The sequence below is a fragment of the Culex pipiens genome, chromosome 3 (assembly GCF_016801865.2).
Source record: "Culex pipiens pallens isolate TS chromosome 3, TS_CPP_V2, whole genome shotgun sequence".
Classification (NCBI taxonomy): domain Eukaryota; kingdom Metazoa; phylum Arthropoda; class Insecta; order Diptera; family Culicidae; genus Culex; species Culex pipiens.
In genome coordinates this window covers 79,796,762-79,815,717 of record NC_068939.1, presented here as the reverse complement: position 1 = coordinate 79,815,717, position 18,956 = coordinate 79,796,762, and the positions used below count along the sequence as shown (strand labels likewise).

General features: G+C 39.2%; 3 protein-coding genes across 3 annotated transcripts; all 3 read left to right on the top strand.

Moving 5' to 3' along the window:
- Positions 1–10,420: 10,420 nt before the first annotated feature.
- Positions 10,421–11,367, top strand: LOC120426926 (uncharacterized). The gene is made up of 2 exons (XM_039591734.2): positions 10,421–10,553; positions 10,606–11,367. The coding sequence occupies exon 2, from the start codon at positions 10,615–10,617 to the stop codon at positions 11,263–11,265; it is 651 nt and encodes a 216-aa protein (XP_039447668.1). The 5' UTR covers positions 10,421–10,553; positions 10,606–10,614; the 3' UTR covers positions 11,266–11,367.
- A 590-nt stretch (positions 11,368–11,957) lies between these two features.
- On the top strand, positions 11,958–12,722 carry LOC120426927 (uncharacterized). Its single transcript, XM_039591735.2, has 2 exons — positions 11,958–12,029; positions 12,162–12,722. The coding sequence occupies exon 2, from the start codon at positions 12,172–12,174 to the stop codon at positions 12,616–12,618; it is 447 nt and encodes a 148-aa protein (XP_039447669.1). The 5' UTR covers positions 11,958–12,029; positions 12,162–12,171; the 3' UTR covers positions 12,619–12,722.
- A 2,977-nt stretch (positions 12,723–15,699) lies between these two features.
- LOC120426930 (uncharacterized) lies at positions 15,700–17,056 on the top strand. The gene is made up of 2 exons (XM_039591740.2): positions 15,700–15,805; positions 16,205–17,056. The coding sequence occupies exon 2, from the start codon at positions 16,210–16,212 to the stop codon at positions 16,960–16,962; it is 753 nt and encodes a 250-aa protein (XP_039447674.1). The 5' UTR covers positions 15,700–15,805; positions 16,205–16,209; the 3' UTR covers positions 16,963–17,056.
- The last annotated feature ends 1,900 nt before the right edge of the window (positions 17,057–18,956 follow it).

The window sequence follows — 18,956 nt, the reverse complement described above, 5'->3', positions numbered from 1 at the left end:
CTGCGGCATTGAAGGCATTGAAATGGCTGATGAACTTGCCAGACAAGGCTTATCAAACATATTCGTGGATCCCGAGCCGTTCCTTGGAATCTCAAAAAGTGCCGTGAAGCAAGAAATAACTATTTCGTCGCTTGTGTGCTATCTATCTCCTATCTTTTTACAGCAGACGTATCACAAGATAGCACACAAGTGACGAATTGAGGACAATCGCAAATCGCTTAAATCTGGGGCGAGATGCGTGGATTGAGACAAGCGTGAACTTTTATCACTCCAAGTCCTTCAATTACCAAGAAACTTCTTGGCTTAAACCATAGGGAACTACGAATACTCGCAGGGCTTCTAACAGGACATTGTCCTGATAGATATCACCTGCACAAAATCGGCATGGGGCCTAACAACTTCTGTCGTTTTTGTTTAACTGAGCTAGAAAGCTCGGCACATTTACTCTGCCGGATAAATGGATAAACCATATCTGCAAAATAACCCCTCGTCTACCGATCCCATGGATACGAGTAATTTGTAGTATGGACAGAATCCAGGGTACATTACAAAAGATAGCCTTCTTAGGTGGTCGCAGTGAGCTTAACACAATTGCCCATTGTGAAAAAAAAAATTGATATTGATAGCCAGATTACAAACTATAGTAATCAGAAAATGGTGAAAGATTTTGTGTCAAAAATATGTGTAATATTACATGAGGAATTGGAGATTTTACATCAGTTTCTGGTGAATTTTCATTAGGTTCACATTTTTACACATTTTTTCGGTAAAATTACTCAAACAAGTGGTTATCCGAATTTTCAACATTCCAAAATTCACCTATTTTTTGCTGTGTATCAGAACCTACATGTAAACTGTCCTCAAGCATTTTATTGCGATATAGAAGAATACAGATGTTGGCATAGCCTGGGATAGCAATAGTTTTCAATTTTATGAAGTTTGATATATCGGATGATAGGGTTTCTAGTATATTCCACAAGTGTCCCCAAGTGGTCATCGGAAACCGATTCCGAAGTGACCAGATAAGTTCAAAGGACGTTAGCATGACCTCAGATGGTAAGAATGTTCAATTTCATGATGTTTGATACGTCGGATGAAAGGGTTTATTACATAATCAGAGAGTGTCACCAAGTGGCCACGGGTAACCGGTTCCGGAGTGACCAGGTTGGGTCAGAGGACATTGTCTTGATCCCAGATGATCATAACTTTCAATTTCATGAAGTTTGACACGTTGCACAGTGGGAAAAAAGGACCCAAAAAATTACCGCAACACGATTTCGCGCAAACCATCGATTGCTATACACCAAAAGCTTCGTTTTTGCACCAGGAACAATAATCCGATGAAAAATCGCACTGCACGGACCGGTGGCCGGAGTACAGGCCACCGGAAGATCCGGATTTTTGGAAAAAGTGTTAGATTTATCCAATTGTGAACTGATAAGCTTTCTTCTGCCATGAATAGTCATGCAGAACAATCCTAGAATAGTATTAAATACCATATGACCCATCGGAACCGGTTCCACCGATCTCCGGTGGCCACAACCGGAACCGCATTAGGAAACAGCGTAAACTAGCCATGCGACGTATCAAACTTCTTGAATTCGGATGGAGAGTATCCTTAAAATGTATTTTTGCCTCCGGTGACCGGTTCCCAGGTTCTCCGGTGGCCACATCCGAAGATCATATTTGGCAAATTCCTTAAACCACTCTTGCGACATATCAAACTTCATGTTTTTGAAAGAGGGGTGTATAACTCATGTCCCCATCCAAAATCAAGAAGTTTGATACGTCGCATGACTAGTTTACGCTGTTTCCTAATGCGGTTCCGGATGTGGCCACCGGAGATCGGTGGAACCGGTTCCGATGGGTCATATGGTATTTAACCCTTTAAGTACCACGTGGAAATTTAATATTCAAAAAATCATATCTTGGCTCAAACACAACCAATTTTCGATGTTTTGGGCTTGTTCGCTCAGGATTTTAATAAGGAACACGATGCAATCGGAAAAATCCGGATTCCGGTTCCCTGGCCGGAGATATTTCGGATTTCCCAGGGCCAGATTGGGGCTACGCAAGCCTGGTCATTTTTCTGATTACAAAAACCATCCAAAAAAGATGAAAACGAGTGAAATACTATGGAATTTTATCATCTGCAATCAAACGAAGGCCATTTTATTGAACTAGAACAATGTTGGACACGGGAAACCCGGTCAGTAACCTGGGACCGGTTCCAGGGTCCCGGTCATAATCCGAATATATGGCCAATACACTTTTCTTGTCCAAAGTGGGCATGCGACATGTCTATGTTCATGAAATTGTGTAACAAGTTCGGAAAAACTAATGCAACACCAATCGGACCGACTGTGGCCACCCGGAACCGGTTCCAGGTTCCCGGCCATAATCCGAATATATGGCCAATACACTTTTCTTGTCCAAAGTGGGCATGCGACATTTCTATGTTCATGAAATTGTATCACAAGTTCAAAAAGACTAACCCATTGCCAATCGAACCGACTGTGGCCACCCGGAACCGGTTCCAGGGTCCCAGCCATAATCCGAATATATGGCCAATACACTTTTCTTGTCCAAAGTGGGCATGCGACATGTCTATGTTCATGAAATTGTATCACAAGTTCAAAAAGACTAACCCATTGCCAATCGGACCGACTGTGGCCACCCGGAACCGGTTCCAGGTTCCCGGCCATAATCCGAATATATGGCCAATACACTTTTCTTGTCCAAAGTGGGCATGCGACATGCTATGTTCATGAAATTGTGTAACAAGTTCAAAAAGACTAACCCATTGCCAATCGGACCGACTGTGGCCACCCGGAACCGGTTCCATGGTTCCGGCCAAAATCCGAATATATGGCCAATACACTTTTCTTGTCTAAAGTGGGCATGCGACATGTCTATGTTCATGAAATTGTATCACAAGTTCAAAAAGACTAACCCATTGCCAATAGGACCGACTGTGGCCACCCGGAACCGGTTCCAGGTTCCCGGCCATAATCCGAATATATGGCCAATACACTTTTCTTGTCCAAAGTGGGCATGCGACATGTCTATGTTCATGAAATTGTATCACAAGTTCAAAAAGACTAACCCATTGCCAATCGAACCGACTGTGGCCACCCGGAACCGGTTCCAGGGTTCCGGCCAAAATCCGAATATATGGCCAATACACTTTTCTTGTCCAAAGTCTGCATGTGACATGTCTATGTTCATGAAATTGTGTAACAAGTTCAAAAAGACTAACCCATTGCCAATCGGACCGACTGTGGCCACCCGGAACCGGTTCCAGGGTCCCGGCCATAATCCGAATATATGGCCAATACACTCTTCTTGTCCAAAGTGGGCATGCGACATGTCTATGTTCATGAAATTGTATCACAAGTTCAAAAAGACTAACCCATTGCCAATCGGACCGACTGTGGCCACCCGGAACCGGTTCCAGGGTTTTATAGTTTTATAATTTTATAATTTTATAATTTTATAATTTTATAATTTTATAATTTTATAATTTTATAATTTTATAATTTTATAATTTTATAATTTTATAATTTTATTATTTTATAATTTTATAATTTTATAATTTTATAATTTTATAATTTTATAATTTTATAATTTTATAATTTTATAATTTTATAATTTTATAATTTTATAATTTTATAATTTTATAATTTTATAATTTTATAATTTTATAATTTTATAATTTTATAATTTTATAATTTTATAATTTCATAATTTTATAATTTTATAATTTTATAATTTTATAATTTTATAATTTTATAATTTTATAATTTTATAATTTTATAATTTTATAATTTTATAATTTTATAATTTTATAACTTTATAATTTTATAATTTATTATTTTAAAATTTTATAATTTTATTTATTGCTGAAAGTTATAGCTAATTTGAACTTGTTTCAAAATTTCATGAACATTGACATGTCGCATATTTTATCTTGTGATGCAATGTCATGAACATTTTCAGAAAAAACGATTCCGGGTGGCCACAGTCGGTCCGATTGGCAATAGGTTAGTCTTTTTGAACTTGTTACACAATTTCATGAACATAGATGTCGCATGCCCACTTTGGACAAGAAAAGTGTATTGGCCATATATTCGGATTATGGCCGTGACCCTAGAACCGGTTCCGGGTGGTCACAGTCGGTCCGATTGGCAATGGGTTAGTTTTTTTGAACTTGTGATACAATTTCATGAACATAGAAATGTCGCATGCCCACTTTGGACAAGAAAAGTGTATTGGCCATATATTCGGATTATGGCCGGGAACCATGGAACCGGTTCCGGGTGGCTACAGTCGGTTCGATTGGCAATGGGTTAGTCTTTTTGAACTTGTGATACAATTTCATGAAAATAGACATGTCGCATGCCCACTTTGGACAAAAAAAGTGTATTGGCCATATATTCGGATTATGGCCGGGACCCTGGAACCGGTTCCGGGTGGCCACAGTCGGTCCGATTGGCAATGGGTTAGTTTTTTTGAACTTGTGATACAATTTCATGAACATAGAAATGTCGCATGCCCACTTTGGACAAGAAAAGTGTATTGGCCATATATTCGAATTATGGCCGGAACCCTGGAACCGGTTCCGGGTGGCCACAGTCGGTCCGATTGGCAATGGGTTAGTCTTTTTGAACTTGTGATACAATTTCATGAACATAAAAATGTCGCATGCCCACTTTGGACAAGAAAAGTGTATTGGCCATATATTCGGATTATGGCCGGAACCCTGGAACCGGTTCCGGGTGGCCACAGTCGGTCCGATTGGCAATGGGTTAGTTTTTTTGAACTTGTTACACAATTTTATGAACATAGCATGTCGCATGCCCACTTTGGACAAGAAAAGTGTATTGGCCATATATTCGGATTATGGCCGTGACCCTAGAACCGGTTCCGGGTGGTCACAGTCGGTCCGATTGGCAATGGGTTAGTTTTTTTGAACTTGTGATACAATTTCATGAACATAGACATGTCGCATGCCCACTTTGGACAAGAAAAGTGTATTGGCCATATATTCGGATTATGGCCGTGACCCTAGAACCGGTTCCGGGTGGTCACAGTCGGTCCGATTGGCAATGGGTTAGTTTTTTTGAACTTGTGATACAATTTCATGAACATAGAAATGTCGCATGCCCACTTTGGACAAGAAAAGTGTATTGGCCATATATTCGGATTATGGCCGGGAACCATGGAACCGGTTCCGGGTGGCTACAGTCGGTTCGATTGGCAATGGGTTAGTCTTTTTGAACTTGTGATACAATTTCATGAAAATAGACATGTCGCATGCCCACTTTGGACAAAAAAAGTGTATTGGCCATATATTCGAATTATGGCCGGAACCCTGGAACCGGTTCCGGGTGGCCACAGTCGGTCCGATTGGCAATGGGTTAGTTTTTTTGAACTTGTGATACAATTTCATGAACATAGAAATGTCGCATGCCCACTTTGGACAAGAAAAGTGTATTGGCCATATATTCGGATTATGGCCGGGACCCTGGAACCGGTTCCGGGTGGCCACAGTCGGTCCGATTGGCAATGGGTTAGTTTTTTTGAACTTGTGATACAATTTCATGAACATAGAAATGTCGCATGCCCACTTTGGACAAGAAAAGTGTATTGGCCATATATTCGAATTATGGCCGGAACCCTGGAACCGGTTCCGGGTGGCCACAGTCGGTCCGATTGGCAATGGGTTAGTCTTTTTGAACTTGTGATACAATTTCATGAACATAGAAATGTCGCATGCCCACTTTGGACAAGAAAAGTGTATTGGCCATATATTCGGATTATGGCCGGAACCCTGGAACCGGTTCCGGGTGGCCACAGTCGGTCCGATTGGCAATGGGTTAGTTTTTTTGAACTTGTTACACAATTTCATGAACATAGCATGTCGCATGCCCACTTTGGACAAGAAAAGTGTATTGGCCATATATTCGGATTATGGCCGTGACCCTAGAACCGGTTCCGGGTGGTCACAGTCGGTCCGATTGGCAATGGGTTAGTTTTTTTGAACTTGTGATACAATTTCATGAACATAGACATGTCGCATGCCCACTTTGGACAAGAAAAGTGTATTGGCCATATATTCGGATTATGGCCGGAACCCTGGAACCGGTTCCGGGTGGCCACAGTCGGTCCGATTGGCAATGGGTTAGTCTTTTTGAACTTGTTACACAATTTCATGAACATAGCATGTCGCATGCCCACTTCGGACAAGAAAAGTGTATTGGCCATATATTCGGATTATGGCCGGGACCCTGGAACCGGTTCCGGGTGGCCACAGTCGGTTCGATTGGCAATTGGTTAGTCTTTTTGAACTTGTGATACAATTTCATGAACATAGAAATGTCGCATGCCCACTTTGGACAAGAAAAGTGTATTGGCCATATATTCGGATTATGGCCGGGAACCTGGAACCGGTCCCAGGTTACTGACCGGGTTCCCCGTGTCCAACATGGTTCTAGTTCAATAAAATGGCCTTCGTTTGATTGCAGATGATAAAATTCCATAGTATTTCACTAGTTTTCATCTTTTTTGGATGGTTTTTGTAATCAGAAAAATGACCAGGCTAGCGTAGCCCCAATCTGGCCCTGGGAAATCCGAAATATCTCCGGCCAGGGAACCGGAATCCGGATTTTTCCGATTGCATCGTGTTCCTTATTAAAATCCTGAGCGAACAAGCCCAAAACATCGAAAATTGGTTGTGTTTGAGCCAAGATATGATTTTTTGAATATTAAATTTCCACGTGGTACTTAAAGGGTTAATATTATTCTAGGATTGTTCTGCATGACTATTCATGGCAGAAGAAAGCTTATCAGTTCACAATTGGATAAATCTGACACTTTTTCCAAAAATCCGGATCTTCCGGTGGCCTGTACTCCGGCCACCGGTTCGTGCAGTGCGATTTTTCATCGGATTATTGTTCCTGGTGCAAAAACGAAGCTTTTGGTGTATAGCAATCGATGGTTTGCGCGAAATCGTGTTGCGGTAATTTTTTGGGTCCTTTTTTCCCACTGTGCGTTGGATGATAGGGTTCATTGCATATTCCGATAGTGTCCCCAAGTGGCCACCGGTAACCGGTTCCATCGAAAACCGATTCCGGACCAGGTTAGGTCAGAAGACATCGGCATCACCTCAGATGGTCATAACTTTCAATTTCATGAAGTTTGATACGTCGGATGATAGGGTTCGTTGCATATTCCGATAGTGTCCCCCAGTGGCCACCGGTAACCGGTTCCGGAGTGATCAGGATGGGTCAGAGGACATCGGCATGGCCTCAGATGGTCATAACTTTCAATTTCATGAAGTTTGATACGTCGTATGATAGGTTTCATTGCATATTCCGATAGTGTCCCCCTGTGGCCACCGGTAACCGGTTCCGGAGTGACCAGGTTGGGTCAGAGGACATCGGTATGACCTCAGATGGTCATAACTTTCAATTTCATGAAGTTTGATACGTCGGATGATATGATTCATTGCATATTCCGATAGTGTCCCCCAGTGGCCACCGGTACCGGTTCCGGAGTGACCAGGTTGGGTCAGAGGACATCGGCATGACCTCAGATGGTCATAACTTTCAATTTCATGAACTTTGATACGTCGGATGATAGGATTCATTGCATATTCCGATAGTGTCCCCCAGTGGCCACCGGTAACCGGTTCCGGAGTGACCAGGTTGGGTCAGGGGACATCGGCATGAGCTCAGATGGTCATAACTTTCAATTTCATGAAATTTGATACGTCGGATGATAGGTTTCATTGCATATTCCGATAGTGTCCCCCAGTGGCCACCGGTACCGGTTCCGGAGTGACCAGGTTGGGTCAGAGGACATCGGCATGACCTCAGATGGTCATAACTTTCAATTTCATGAAGTTTGACACGTTGGATGATAGGGTTCATTGCATATCCCGATAGTGTCCCCAAGTGGCCACCGGTAACCGGTTCCATCGAAAACCGATTCCGGACCAGGTTAGGTCAGAAGACATCGGCATCACCTCAGATGGTCATAACTTTCAATTTCATGAAGTTTGATACGTCGGATGATAGGGTTCGTTGCATATTCCGATAGTGTCCCCCAGTGGCCACCGGTAACCGGTTCCGGAGTGACCAGGTTGGGTCAGGGGACATCGGCATGACCTCAGATGGTCATAACTTTCAATTTCATGCAGTTTGATACGTCGGATGATAGGGTTCGTTGCATATTCCGATAGTGTCCCCCAGTGGCCACCGGTAACCGGTTCCGGAGTGACCAGGTTGGGTCAGGGGACATCGGCATGACCTCAGATGGTCATAACTTTCAATTTCATGCAGTTTGATACGTCGGATGATAGGATTCATTGCATATTCCGATAGTGTCCCCCAGTGGCCACCGGTAACCGGTTCCGGAGTGACCAGGATGGGTCAGAGGACATCGGCATGACCTCAGATGGTCATAACATGCAATTTCATGAAGTTTGATTTGCAACGTGACGGGTTTCTAGCGTGACAATTATTGGAACCGTTTTAGTGGTACCCTGGAACCGGTTCCGGATTGGCCACAGTTGGCCAGAACCGATACCAAACAGTCAGGGGTAGTATGTAGTATCCTTCTGCAATGGTTTGCAAAATAATCCGTTTCAAAAGACTGGTCCGTGTGACGGTTTTATGTCAAAAACTGCAAAAATCAAGTTTTCCGGAAGTTCCGGGTTACCGGAACCGGTGGCCACTAAGGACCAATTATTTTTTCTGGGGCTTAAAATTCAGGTTATTATCTGTCGAATGCAACCGGAAGCAACCTGCTATGTGCAATCGTTTCGGAGATACAGGTCCTCAAAGTAGGGGCCTCAAAAAGGACTTTTTTCGGTTATAGCAGGTTCCCGGTGGCCACGGTGTCCAAAACCGGTTCTGCCGGTCGGATTCAGAAAGTAGATATCCTAGCCTTTCATTTGCGGCCAAGACATCCAAAATCGGTTACAATCTCGAATTTTGGCAGCCGAAAACATTTCTGGGTCCTATAGACCCGGAATACCATTCGTGTATGTAGAAAACGAAGACCATGGCCAGGTTAACGCATGTCTTTTTTTAACGTTTTGAAAAAAATACCTTTGTGGTCGAAATCTGGGGTTTTTTGGGGCTTTTTTAAAGGTCATAAAAACATATGAAAGACAAGAGCTTGTAGGACCTTTTTAAACAAAAACTCTAGAAATGTTCAACCTTGACTAGAGCACGCAATGTAACCAATGACAAACACGTTTTGTTTGGCAGACCGTTCCATGCATTGTCCTGAAACTTGGTTGAATTTGGTTGCCGGAGTCCCAATTATAATCAAAAATTTAAACAGCAGATTGCAATCGAGTCTTAGATACCTGTAAAGGTTTAAAGGTGAAGAATTGAAAGCTCAAAACAATGACGACTTGAACTCAATATGGACTAAAATTGACATGCGACAAGAAAGCACGATCACGACGAAATGCTGTCTCAAGTAGGCGAGCACCCATTTAACCATTCTATATACCAAACCACACAGTAAAAAATGTGTGTAATTTTGCATGGATGAATATTACCTCTTTAATGATGTAATTTTACCCCAATTCAGATTGAAAAAGTGACACTACCCCAGAAAAGTTGTAAAATTACACGTTTTCAGAGGTTAAATTACACATTTTTTCTTACATAAATGATGTACCCCTTCCCTGATGTAATATTACCATGATTTTTTTACTGTGCGTATAAAAAATGTAGATCGTTCAAAACGACAGTTTAATCAAAGAAATTTAAATTCTTTTTCATCAAGCTTATTTGCAAATGACGTAGCGTTTTTGATGCTGTTTGTATCCTTTCTTCTATAGCATTTTTTCTGTTAGAAATTTAATCTTTTATATGGATCGTAACCTTGACTCAAAATTCAATGTCAAAAGATTGATTTACAAATCTGGAACAAACCAAGAAAAGGAAGCATTTTGACAATCTGATCTATTTTGCTTGTTTTCAAGTGAACTATAACTTTTTCATGATATTCGAAGTGTTACAATAGCTGACCTCCCCAGTTATCTTTCAACACTACGGGTTTTGTTAAAAAGTTACATGTTGTCTGAAGATTTGCAAAATAGTTCCAGCTGTCAACATGCTTGTGCACCCTTCTCAAATGTTTATTCAGAAATAGAAAATTGCAGTTCCCAATCAGACTTTTGTTCCAATTCTCCATAGTTTCCGGTAGTCCAATTTAATCTGAAAAATTTAAATCAATACAATTTATGAAAAAAATATTAGCTTAAAGTTTATGATCTCATTTCCGTGATCGTGAAAAATTTCCACGTGGTATGTTGGAACCATTTCCAAACCCATACTTGGTGGTGACAACTTTTTCCCGGTTTTCAGACTACCTTCTCTTTTCATCCCAGGTTCTACTCCCAAACCATTGGCAAACTGGGCGTGCCATTTCCGGAGCAGAACCGGTGAAAGTTGATTTTAAATACATCAAGAACTTCTTGCCAATTCGTTAGTGTTGTTCTCGTTGCAGTCGAGCGAAGACGTCACCGGGTAAGTTTTGAGAACATTGATTTTAATTTTATTAATTTTGATTAATTTTCAGAATTAAACAATGATTGGTACAAAAGCATTGCTCCTGCTGTTTGGGGCACTTTTGCTCGTTAGCTACGCCACAGGTGAAGATGGGCAACTTGACCCGAAGGAACGGTACAAGATCATCAAAAGGATGCTCAAGTCTCAAAAGGACATTCACAGAGCCTTGTTGAGGATCCGTCAGCAGATTATCAACGACGGGCAGGTTCCCGAAGGCGAACAGGACAATGAAGACGAAAAATACGACGAATCCAGCGAGGAAAGTGAGGAAAGCTACCGCGAAAGGCAGAGGGAAATTCGCGAGGCTCGTGAAAGAATAAACGAACACGTCAGGGAAATCGCGGAGAATTTTGAAGAAATTCACGAGTTGATTGCGAAAATCGAACGCAAAGTTGATGAAGAAATCGTGAACATGGGTAAACGCGACGTGAGCTTCAACCTGCACTACCGACCAGGTCGTCGTCCAAAACCTAAGCCATCTTCCGAAGAAAGTACTGAAATGCCCACCGGAGGTCCGGATCCACCCATGTCTACTACGGAAGTGCCACCAACGGAGCCTCCAATGCCGGAACAAAACAATGGTCGCCGCAGGAAAAGGCCCTTCCGGAACAACTACCGTGCAAGTAGAGCCTGGGAAGCACTTGGTGCTGCAGAAGAAGTGGTTCAGTGAGGAGAATCATTTTGAAACTGCTCAATCATATGATAAAACTATGCTTTAAACATTAAGATTAAAAAAACTGATTTAAAACGATACACAAAGGGAGAATAAATTTACAAAAAAATTGAAAGTCACAAATTATACACCTACAAACTTTTCATCTTTTTGGTCTCTTTTATGATTGATGACAATACCCTTATGATTGTTTACGACCCGATATATTTTTAACACTTTTCGGTTATTTTTTTAATACCGTCTGTGGGGGTGGCATCGGGTCCAAGGGGTTGAAATTGGGTCAAATTTTTTTACATAAACTAAAATGGCTCAATCTCAACTCCCAGACCCGATGTCACCTCTACTGACGGTAGTTTAGAACTTTAGCAAGCAATCCTGACATTCTAACCTTTATTGTTTTTTTTCTTCTTTTCAATATTGACACAAAGCTTTCATACTATTATTGCTTTAAATTTTGGATCAAGTAAGGTAAAAAAATAATAATTTTTGATGTTTTTTTTTTACAGGAAAGTTTTGATAATTTTCCAACGCTGATTCTGACCATCAAACAGGCTACAACTAATTTTTTTTTATATCATTTTTCTAAACTCAGCAAAGATTCCCTCACCTGTTTTATTCTTGATTCATTTGGATTTTTTTTCTGGTGAAAGCCAAGTAATTACTTGCTATCAATGTGTGCAGATGAAAGGTATAAAATCCAAGAATTTTCACAGGCAAATAAGAGTTTGGGTTTTTAGCTCGAGGAAGAGAGGCACGCATAGGTAAGTTCTAAAGCTGATATTTATGATTGATTTTGGTTCAAATCATTGGATTTCCAGTGAATATTGCTATGAAATCATTATCAGTTAAGAATCCTTTCCCAGATTGTTCTCAAATTTCTTTCATTTTAACAGATTTTCAACAATGATCACTTCCAAACTGCTGCTCGTCTTCTTCGGTGTGGTACTGCTGGTCAACTTTTCAAATGGTGAAGAAAATCACCTGGATCCCGAGAAAAAGCATCAAATCATCAAGCATTTGCTTAAATCTCAAAAGGACATCCGAAAGGCCCTGCTGAGGATTCGTCAGCATATCGTCAACGATGGACGACCCCCCACAGACGGTGGTGGAGACGACTCCGAAGAGGAAAGCGCAGAATACCACCAGGAGGAGCAGTGGGAAATTCAGCATGTTAGGAGGAAAATGGCCAAACGCGTGAATGAAATCGCTGAAAGCTTTGTTGAAATCGCGGCGTTGATTGAACAAATCAATCGAAAAGTTGAGGAGGAAATTCAGAAGTCAGGAGGTAGTGGTCCATCGCCACCGGGAAATCCAGAACCGAGTGAAATAATTTTGCGTCCATGTTGTTAAAAAATACAAACGAATAATCGATGCAAGCATTTTAAAATTAGACAAATAAACTTAATTGGATTGAAAACAATACATAAAATAATCAAATTCCTATTCAAGAATTACGATTCAAAAGTGTCATGTTAATTTTCCTTAAAGACTTCAATTCCTCTCTGATGGTAATTGTACTATTCTTTCAAAATAAAAAAAAGAGATTCAACATCTTTTATAGCATTTAATCAAACACTCTAAAAATTCATTGAAATTTCTTTGAAGCGTTTGCATAACTTTTTATAGTAAATATTTGATGATGATGATGGAGATGTTGTGAAGAAGTTATGAGTTACGTATGCAAACAAAAAATATTTTCCAAAAAATGCAAAACGTTCATTTTTTTAAACTTAAACCAAACAAAGTAAAAAATTATGTTAATTTGGAAGATGTTTGGAAGGATTCATATTCTCTTTTTTTTTATTCAGATTCTTTTTTCCATATACATTAGTGTGTCCCAAAAAAGGCAATGTGGCGGAAACCTTCGGGCTTTCCCGGATTTCAACAGATTTTTTCATACTTTAACAAATTCTCAAAAATCGCGATTTGCGATTTTCTGAAACATGGTCTGTTTTCATAAAAAATATCATCTATATATATAAAAAATTTCAACGGTTTTGTTCGAACGCGAATCAATTCAACACGGAACGTCGGATCGAGGTGCTCTTTGTTGCGTTGGGTTCGTATAAGCCCAAGGAAGGTTCTTACGCTAAAGAGTTACAACTTTGGCCACTCTGGAACCGATTCCGGAAGATCTGCAGTTTGTATGTTAAAAGTTGCGTAAAATCAAATTTTGATCACAGGAGGCTGAATAAGCAAACAAGCTAAAAACGTCAAGAAGCGAAAAAATGACAAGACGAAATTTGTCGGGGTTAGCTTGTATCTTATATATATATAAAAAAAATCGACGTTTTCGTTCGAACGCGAATCAGTTCAATACGGAGCGTCGGATCGAGGTGCTCTTTGTTGCGTTGGGTTCGTATAAGCCCAAGGAAGGTTCTTACGCCAAAAAGTGACAACTTTGGCAACTCTGGAACCGATTCCGGAAAGTCTGCAGATTATATGGGAAAAGTTACGTAAAATCAAATTTTGATCACAGGAGGCTGAATTAGCAAACAAGCATTAAACGTCAGGAAAATTAAAAAGGGCAGGACGAAGTTTGCCGGGAGGAGCTTGTTTTGTTCTAAAACATTCGAAAAATGCGTTCAAATCGCCCCGTGTTCCAAAGATTAATCATAGTAAGGGGTCCAACCAATAATGTTCTGTATTCATATTGATCCAGGAAATCATAATTTTTCGTTCGTAAATTAAATATTTTGCTTGAAATTTTTACGAATTTCTCTCAACAAAACCAGCTCAGAAAAATTTGCCCAAAAAAACCTATATCATCATCTTGTACTGCCCATAATTGAAAATTCGACTATTATGCCAAATCAAGTATTCCGAGAAAAACGCGTTTTAGTGTTTGTCACAAAATCTCCGTCAAGGCAATTTCCCATAAGAGTGGCATATTAGCCGTTTGGTTTTTCGCATCGGCAGCCAAGTCTAAACACTATTTCAGTAAAATTCAAGTTCCAGAAGATGCGTTGGAACATCCTCTACCACCTAGTGCTAATATCTCGTTTTTGCCAAAATTGGATATTAGCCGTTTTTTCAATGGTGGGCAGTGTAGGCAACTTCTTTCTCTACAATGCTTTTGTTTTTGATTTATGAACAACTTGTTTTTGTCACTTCAGTGCCAAGATACAGTAATTTTAGTAAAATAAAAAAGGGCAAATTTTCAAAATCTCTGTGAAAACTCAATTTTTTCACTTACATGGCTGTTTTAGCTACCGCCAGAATTTTATATCTAGAGTTTTTTTAAAGGTCCTATAAACTATTGTCTTTCATATGTTTATAGGACCTATTCAAAAAAAAAAACTCTGGATATGTTTCCAAACCTTTTGCATAGTTTTGTAACAGCACAAGCAGAATCATAATTGTCATTGATTTGACTATGTGACGTAAGCGACATTACGAAGAAAACCATTTTGAACTAACTGGCTTCAGTATATCAAAATCACATCTTTAAAAAAAAATCACCCGTTTTTATTTTAAAACAATAAATTATTGCATTCTTTTCTGAATTCATGTATTATTGTAAATAAGTGAGTGATTTTTCAGCTCAAATCTTCATGCAATTCTGGCAGCATTTATTCAACTAAGTTTCGAAAGATTGTTTCATGAGAACGGATTTTCTGATAAAAATATTTTAAAAAATTTTAATCAGCGTTTACATTTGAAATGGTTCCAAACACTCATGTGACATTTTTTCAAATGTTAGAATTGACTTAAAATTTTTCTTTTAAAGATTGCAAATATACGACGAACAAATTATGCAAAATGGCCTCTTAAATCATTATAAAAGTACTCACAAATTTTCAGCCGAATCAAAGATGCTAAAGATAACTCTAAATTAATTTTCAGCATTTTTTTTATTATCATAGGAAACTTACGGAGGACAGGACAATTCGAAAAAAAAAATACTTTAACTATTGTTGATTTGAGAAATATTTAATTATTTTTAAATAACTTTGTTGTATTTTTAATAAGATCTTGATAAATAAATCGTTGGAATGTTATAATAAAACAGTCTCACACAGCCAAAGGGAATGTAATCCAGCTGCGTTTAAAAAACCTTGATTGTAAAAAAAATGTGCATTTTTTATGAAATTTTATCACAAATTTGTAGCCAACCTTCTTGACCGAGATATTGCATATTTTTGTGTAGAAAAACTGTACGCACAATGGTGCCGCGAGGTTTGTTTGTTTCTAATTCACCGATATCAACCGAAATTTTATTACTATACAAATTCAGTCATTATCGAATATACAATGCTTGGAAGACTATTTAGTTTAGTTTTCTTCTCTACATCTTTTCGAAAGATTTCCTCTTTCGAAGAGATGGACAAACGAAAACCATTTCGCAAAAAAAAAATTCAGCCCAACCCAACCACGCTTTCGGTGAAAGGCACTGCTGACTTCCTTTCCCAAAAGCTGCGCCGGGTCCCACCGATTTTGAAATGTAATGTATAAAACAGAACCATCCCAACCAGCAGCGCGTCATTACTGGTTCTCTGTTCTGGAAGGAAAGGGTAAAAGCTTGAGTTGAAAGGAGGTAAGTGATGGTTTAGGATGCAGTTTCTTAGCAGTGGTCTCTTTATATGATCGAACAATATTTTCGAATTTCAAAGGTTATGCAATTATTTATGTTAAAGCACAACTTTAGAAGTTTATTAAAAAAAACATTTTTCTGCCGAATGTTACATAAAAGTAATCAAATAAGTTTTATTCATTTTCATTTAATTTCAAAATTGCAAGTAAAAATTTATAGGTATTAAAATGATGTCAAATCTGCAATTTTGATAACATTTTAAAATACCAGCTGATAAAATCACTCTAAAATTTTCCAATCTGATCTTTAACATTAAAAATACATAGGAAAGAAAAATATATTTTCAAGATATTGAAGGTGTACTAATAATTAAAATAACAAACTAATTTGTGCCCTTTTTAGTGACAATGTTAAACGTAAAAGGCTTTCTGCTCCTGTTGGGGGCCCTGATGCTGATCAGCTCCTTCTGCGATGCCCAAGTGGCCGGCCAGCTCAGCCCGGAGGACAAGCGCCGAATCGTGAAAAGCATGCTGCAATCCCAGAAGGACATCCGGAAGGCGCTGCTGAAGATCCGCGCCCAGATCCAGTCCGGTGGAGTTGACAACGGCCCCCCAAACGGTGGCGACGACGATGATGACGAGGACGAGGACGATGACGATTGGGTCGGTGGCGATGATGGCTTGGGAGGGCCAGAAAACGAAGAGTACTACCGGGAACAGCAGCTGCAAATTAAAGCTGCCCGCGAAAGGCTGGAAATCTACGTGAAGAACATCGCGTCCAAATTCATCGAAATCCACGACTTGATCGTGAAAATGAACGACAAGGTCGATGAGCAGCTGCTGATTGCACACAGTCAGGTCAACTACAACCTGCACTACAATCCGCACCGTCCCAAGCCAACTCGCCCAACTCGTCCGACTCGACCAACCATCAACCCAACCGGAACCACTCCACCACCACCGGAGCACGGATACTACCGCTCGTACCAGGAAAATCCCTTCCGATACAAGCGTGGAAGCCGCTCCCTCGAAGGAACCATCCCCACAACGGTGGACACGGAACAGCTAGCCAGCCCGGACGTGCCCAGTGTGGCGGCGTATGACGATCCCACCCAGAAGGTAGTGCAGTACCAGCTGAACCAGCAGCAGGTGCAGACGTAATTGTTTGCTGTTTTTGGAACGAAACAAAAGGCGAAATTATTGGCGAAATAAAAACTTTGAGCATCTTTTTAATTGAATAAATTTTGTGAATTGGTTTGGGTTTTTACTTTAAAGATTTATCACAAGGCCATAAATATCACAAAACATGTTCATGTTAAAAAAAGTAAAGGTCAGAAAATATACAGACAGACAAGTAAAGTTGTATCCAAGCAGTTTAAACCTAAAGAAAGCGTCAAACACAGATTGTGCTTAAAATATATAAATCAATGCGGTGTGAGTTGCTTGACAACCATATCTTTAAAAAATATTATTTCTTTTCTTAAAATCTTCAAGCTCAAAACCTGTTTGATAACTGTCCACTAGGGTGCCTAGAATATGGGACTTTTTTTCAAAACCTCGCTCCACAAGCTGATTGTTGTTCCTTGAGCTATTTTAGGACTCTGGGCCAAATTTGAGCAAAATCGGTCAACATTTACCCATTGATACTCCAGGGTAAAGTTTGTAAGGGAAAAATCGGAAAAAATGTATGGAAAAACCCAACTTTCTTACAGTTTGGTCCGCACGGTACGCTACTTCCATCCAAATATTCTCAAAAGTGAGATTCTAATTAAAAATTCAATGCTCTACAATTTTGAAGAACATATCAAAGCTTTAAAACTTGAACCTGAAAAGTTATTAGCGATTTAAAAAAAGTAATTTTTGCATGAAAAACATTTTTTTCACCGAATTTAGGCTCGGGTATCAATGGGTTAATCTCAACCAATTTCACTCAAAATTGGCACAGATGCTTAAAATAACCCAAAAAACCGGTTTTCGCTTGTGGAGCACGGGGTCATTTTTACTGTCCACACATCAATTGAATTAACAGCAGTCATTTTTTTTATTCTTATTTTGGCTTGTTGATTGAAATTGTGAGGCGTAAGACATTTATTTCCTTCCTACTCTCTTCAAGGGGAACACGAATTTTGGTGTCTTCAAAAGCACGTGCACTTAGAATTATTCAAAAATATTTAGTGGTGTATCTTAAAAAATTGTATAAGAGAATAAGGGCGGTATTAATTATTTATTTTGTTTATAATCTTAAAACAGCATAGCATATCTTACATCTGAAAAAATAATAAATAAATTTTCAGAATAAAATATTGAAATGAAATCCTTCAGTTAAACAACAAGTAACTTTTTGATGTGGAAAAGGTTAGATAATACGTTGTTGTACCGTAAAACGGGGTGACTTTGATAGCCGGGGTGACTTTGATAGGTTTGCGATTTTTCCGCATAATGAAGAGTACAATTAAAAAACGTAAGGAATGGTTCAGAAACATACTGACCGTGGTAGAGAAGTGTTCAAAGTACCTCAAGAAGAAGTTTTCATAAAATTTTGAACTAACAAACTATATCAGCTACTTTAGTGATGGTACATTTAAAGTACAAATAAAGTTAGAACATCTTAAATATGATTTTTACAAGAAAAACTATGACTATCAAAGTCACCCCGGAATTAAAACTAAGAATTTTTAACGTAACTATTTTTCTTAACACTATTGAAAAAACTTTTTTTCCAAAATAGTGCATGGACTTTGTGTGGCCTACCCCAGTACATGTTTTAAAATTAATAATCTTGAGAAAAACCTTACCTGTTGGAAAATATTCTAAAAACGAATTGAAATCCTATCAAAGTCACCCCGGTTTACTGTACCTAAAAAGGAAAATATATATTTTTAATTGTTTGAAGTTGCCATACATGTGAAATATGGCAGTTTGAATATTTTCTATATGTCACCACTTGGCATTAAATTTCAACTTCAAAGGATAGCTCAAAATGGTCACAATTCTGACCTACGCCTTTTTGGAACATTGAGCAATATTCTGAAGTTTGTCAGTTTACATGAAATGCTTGACATTGTTTAGACATTTTTCTTCACATGACTGATTTTCAAAGCATAAAAAATGCTGAAGTAGGGGAAATAAACCCATTTCAATCACTCTAAGCCGTT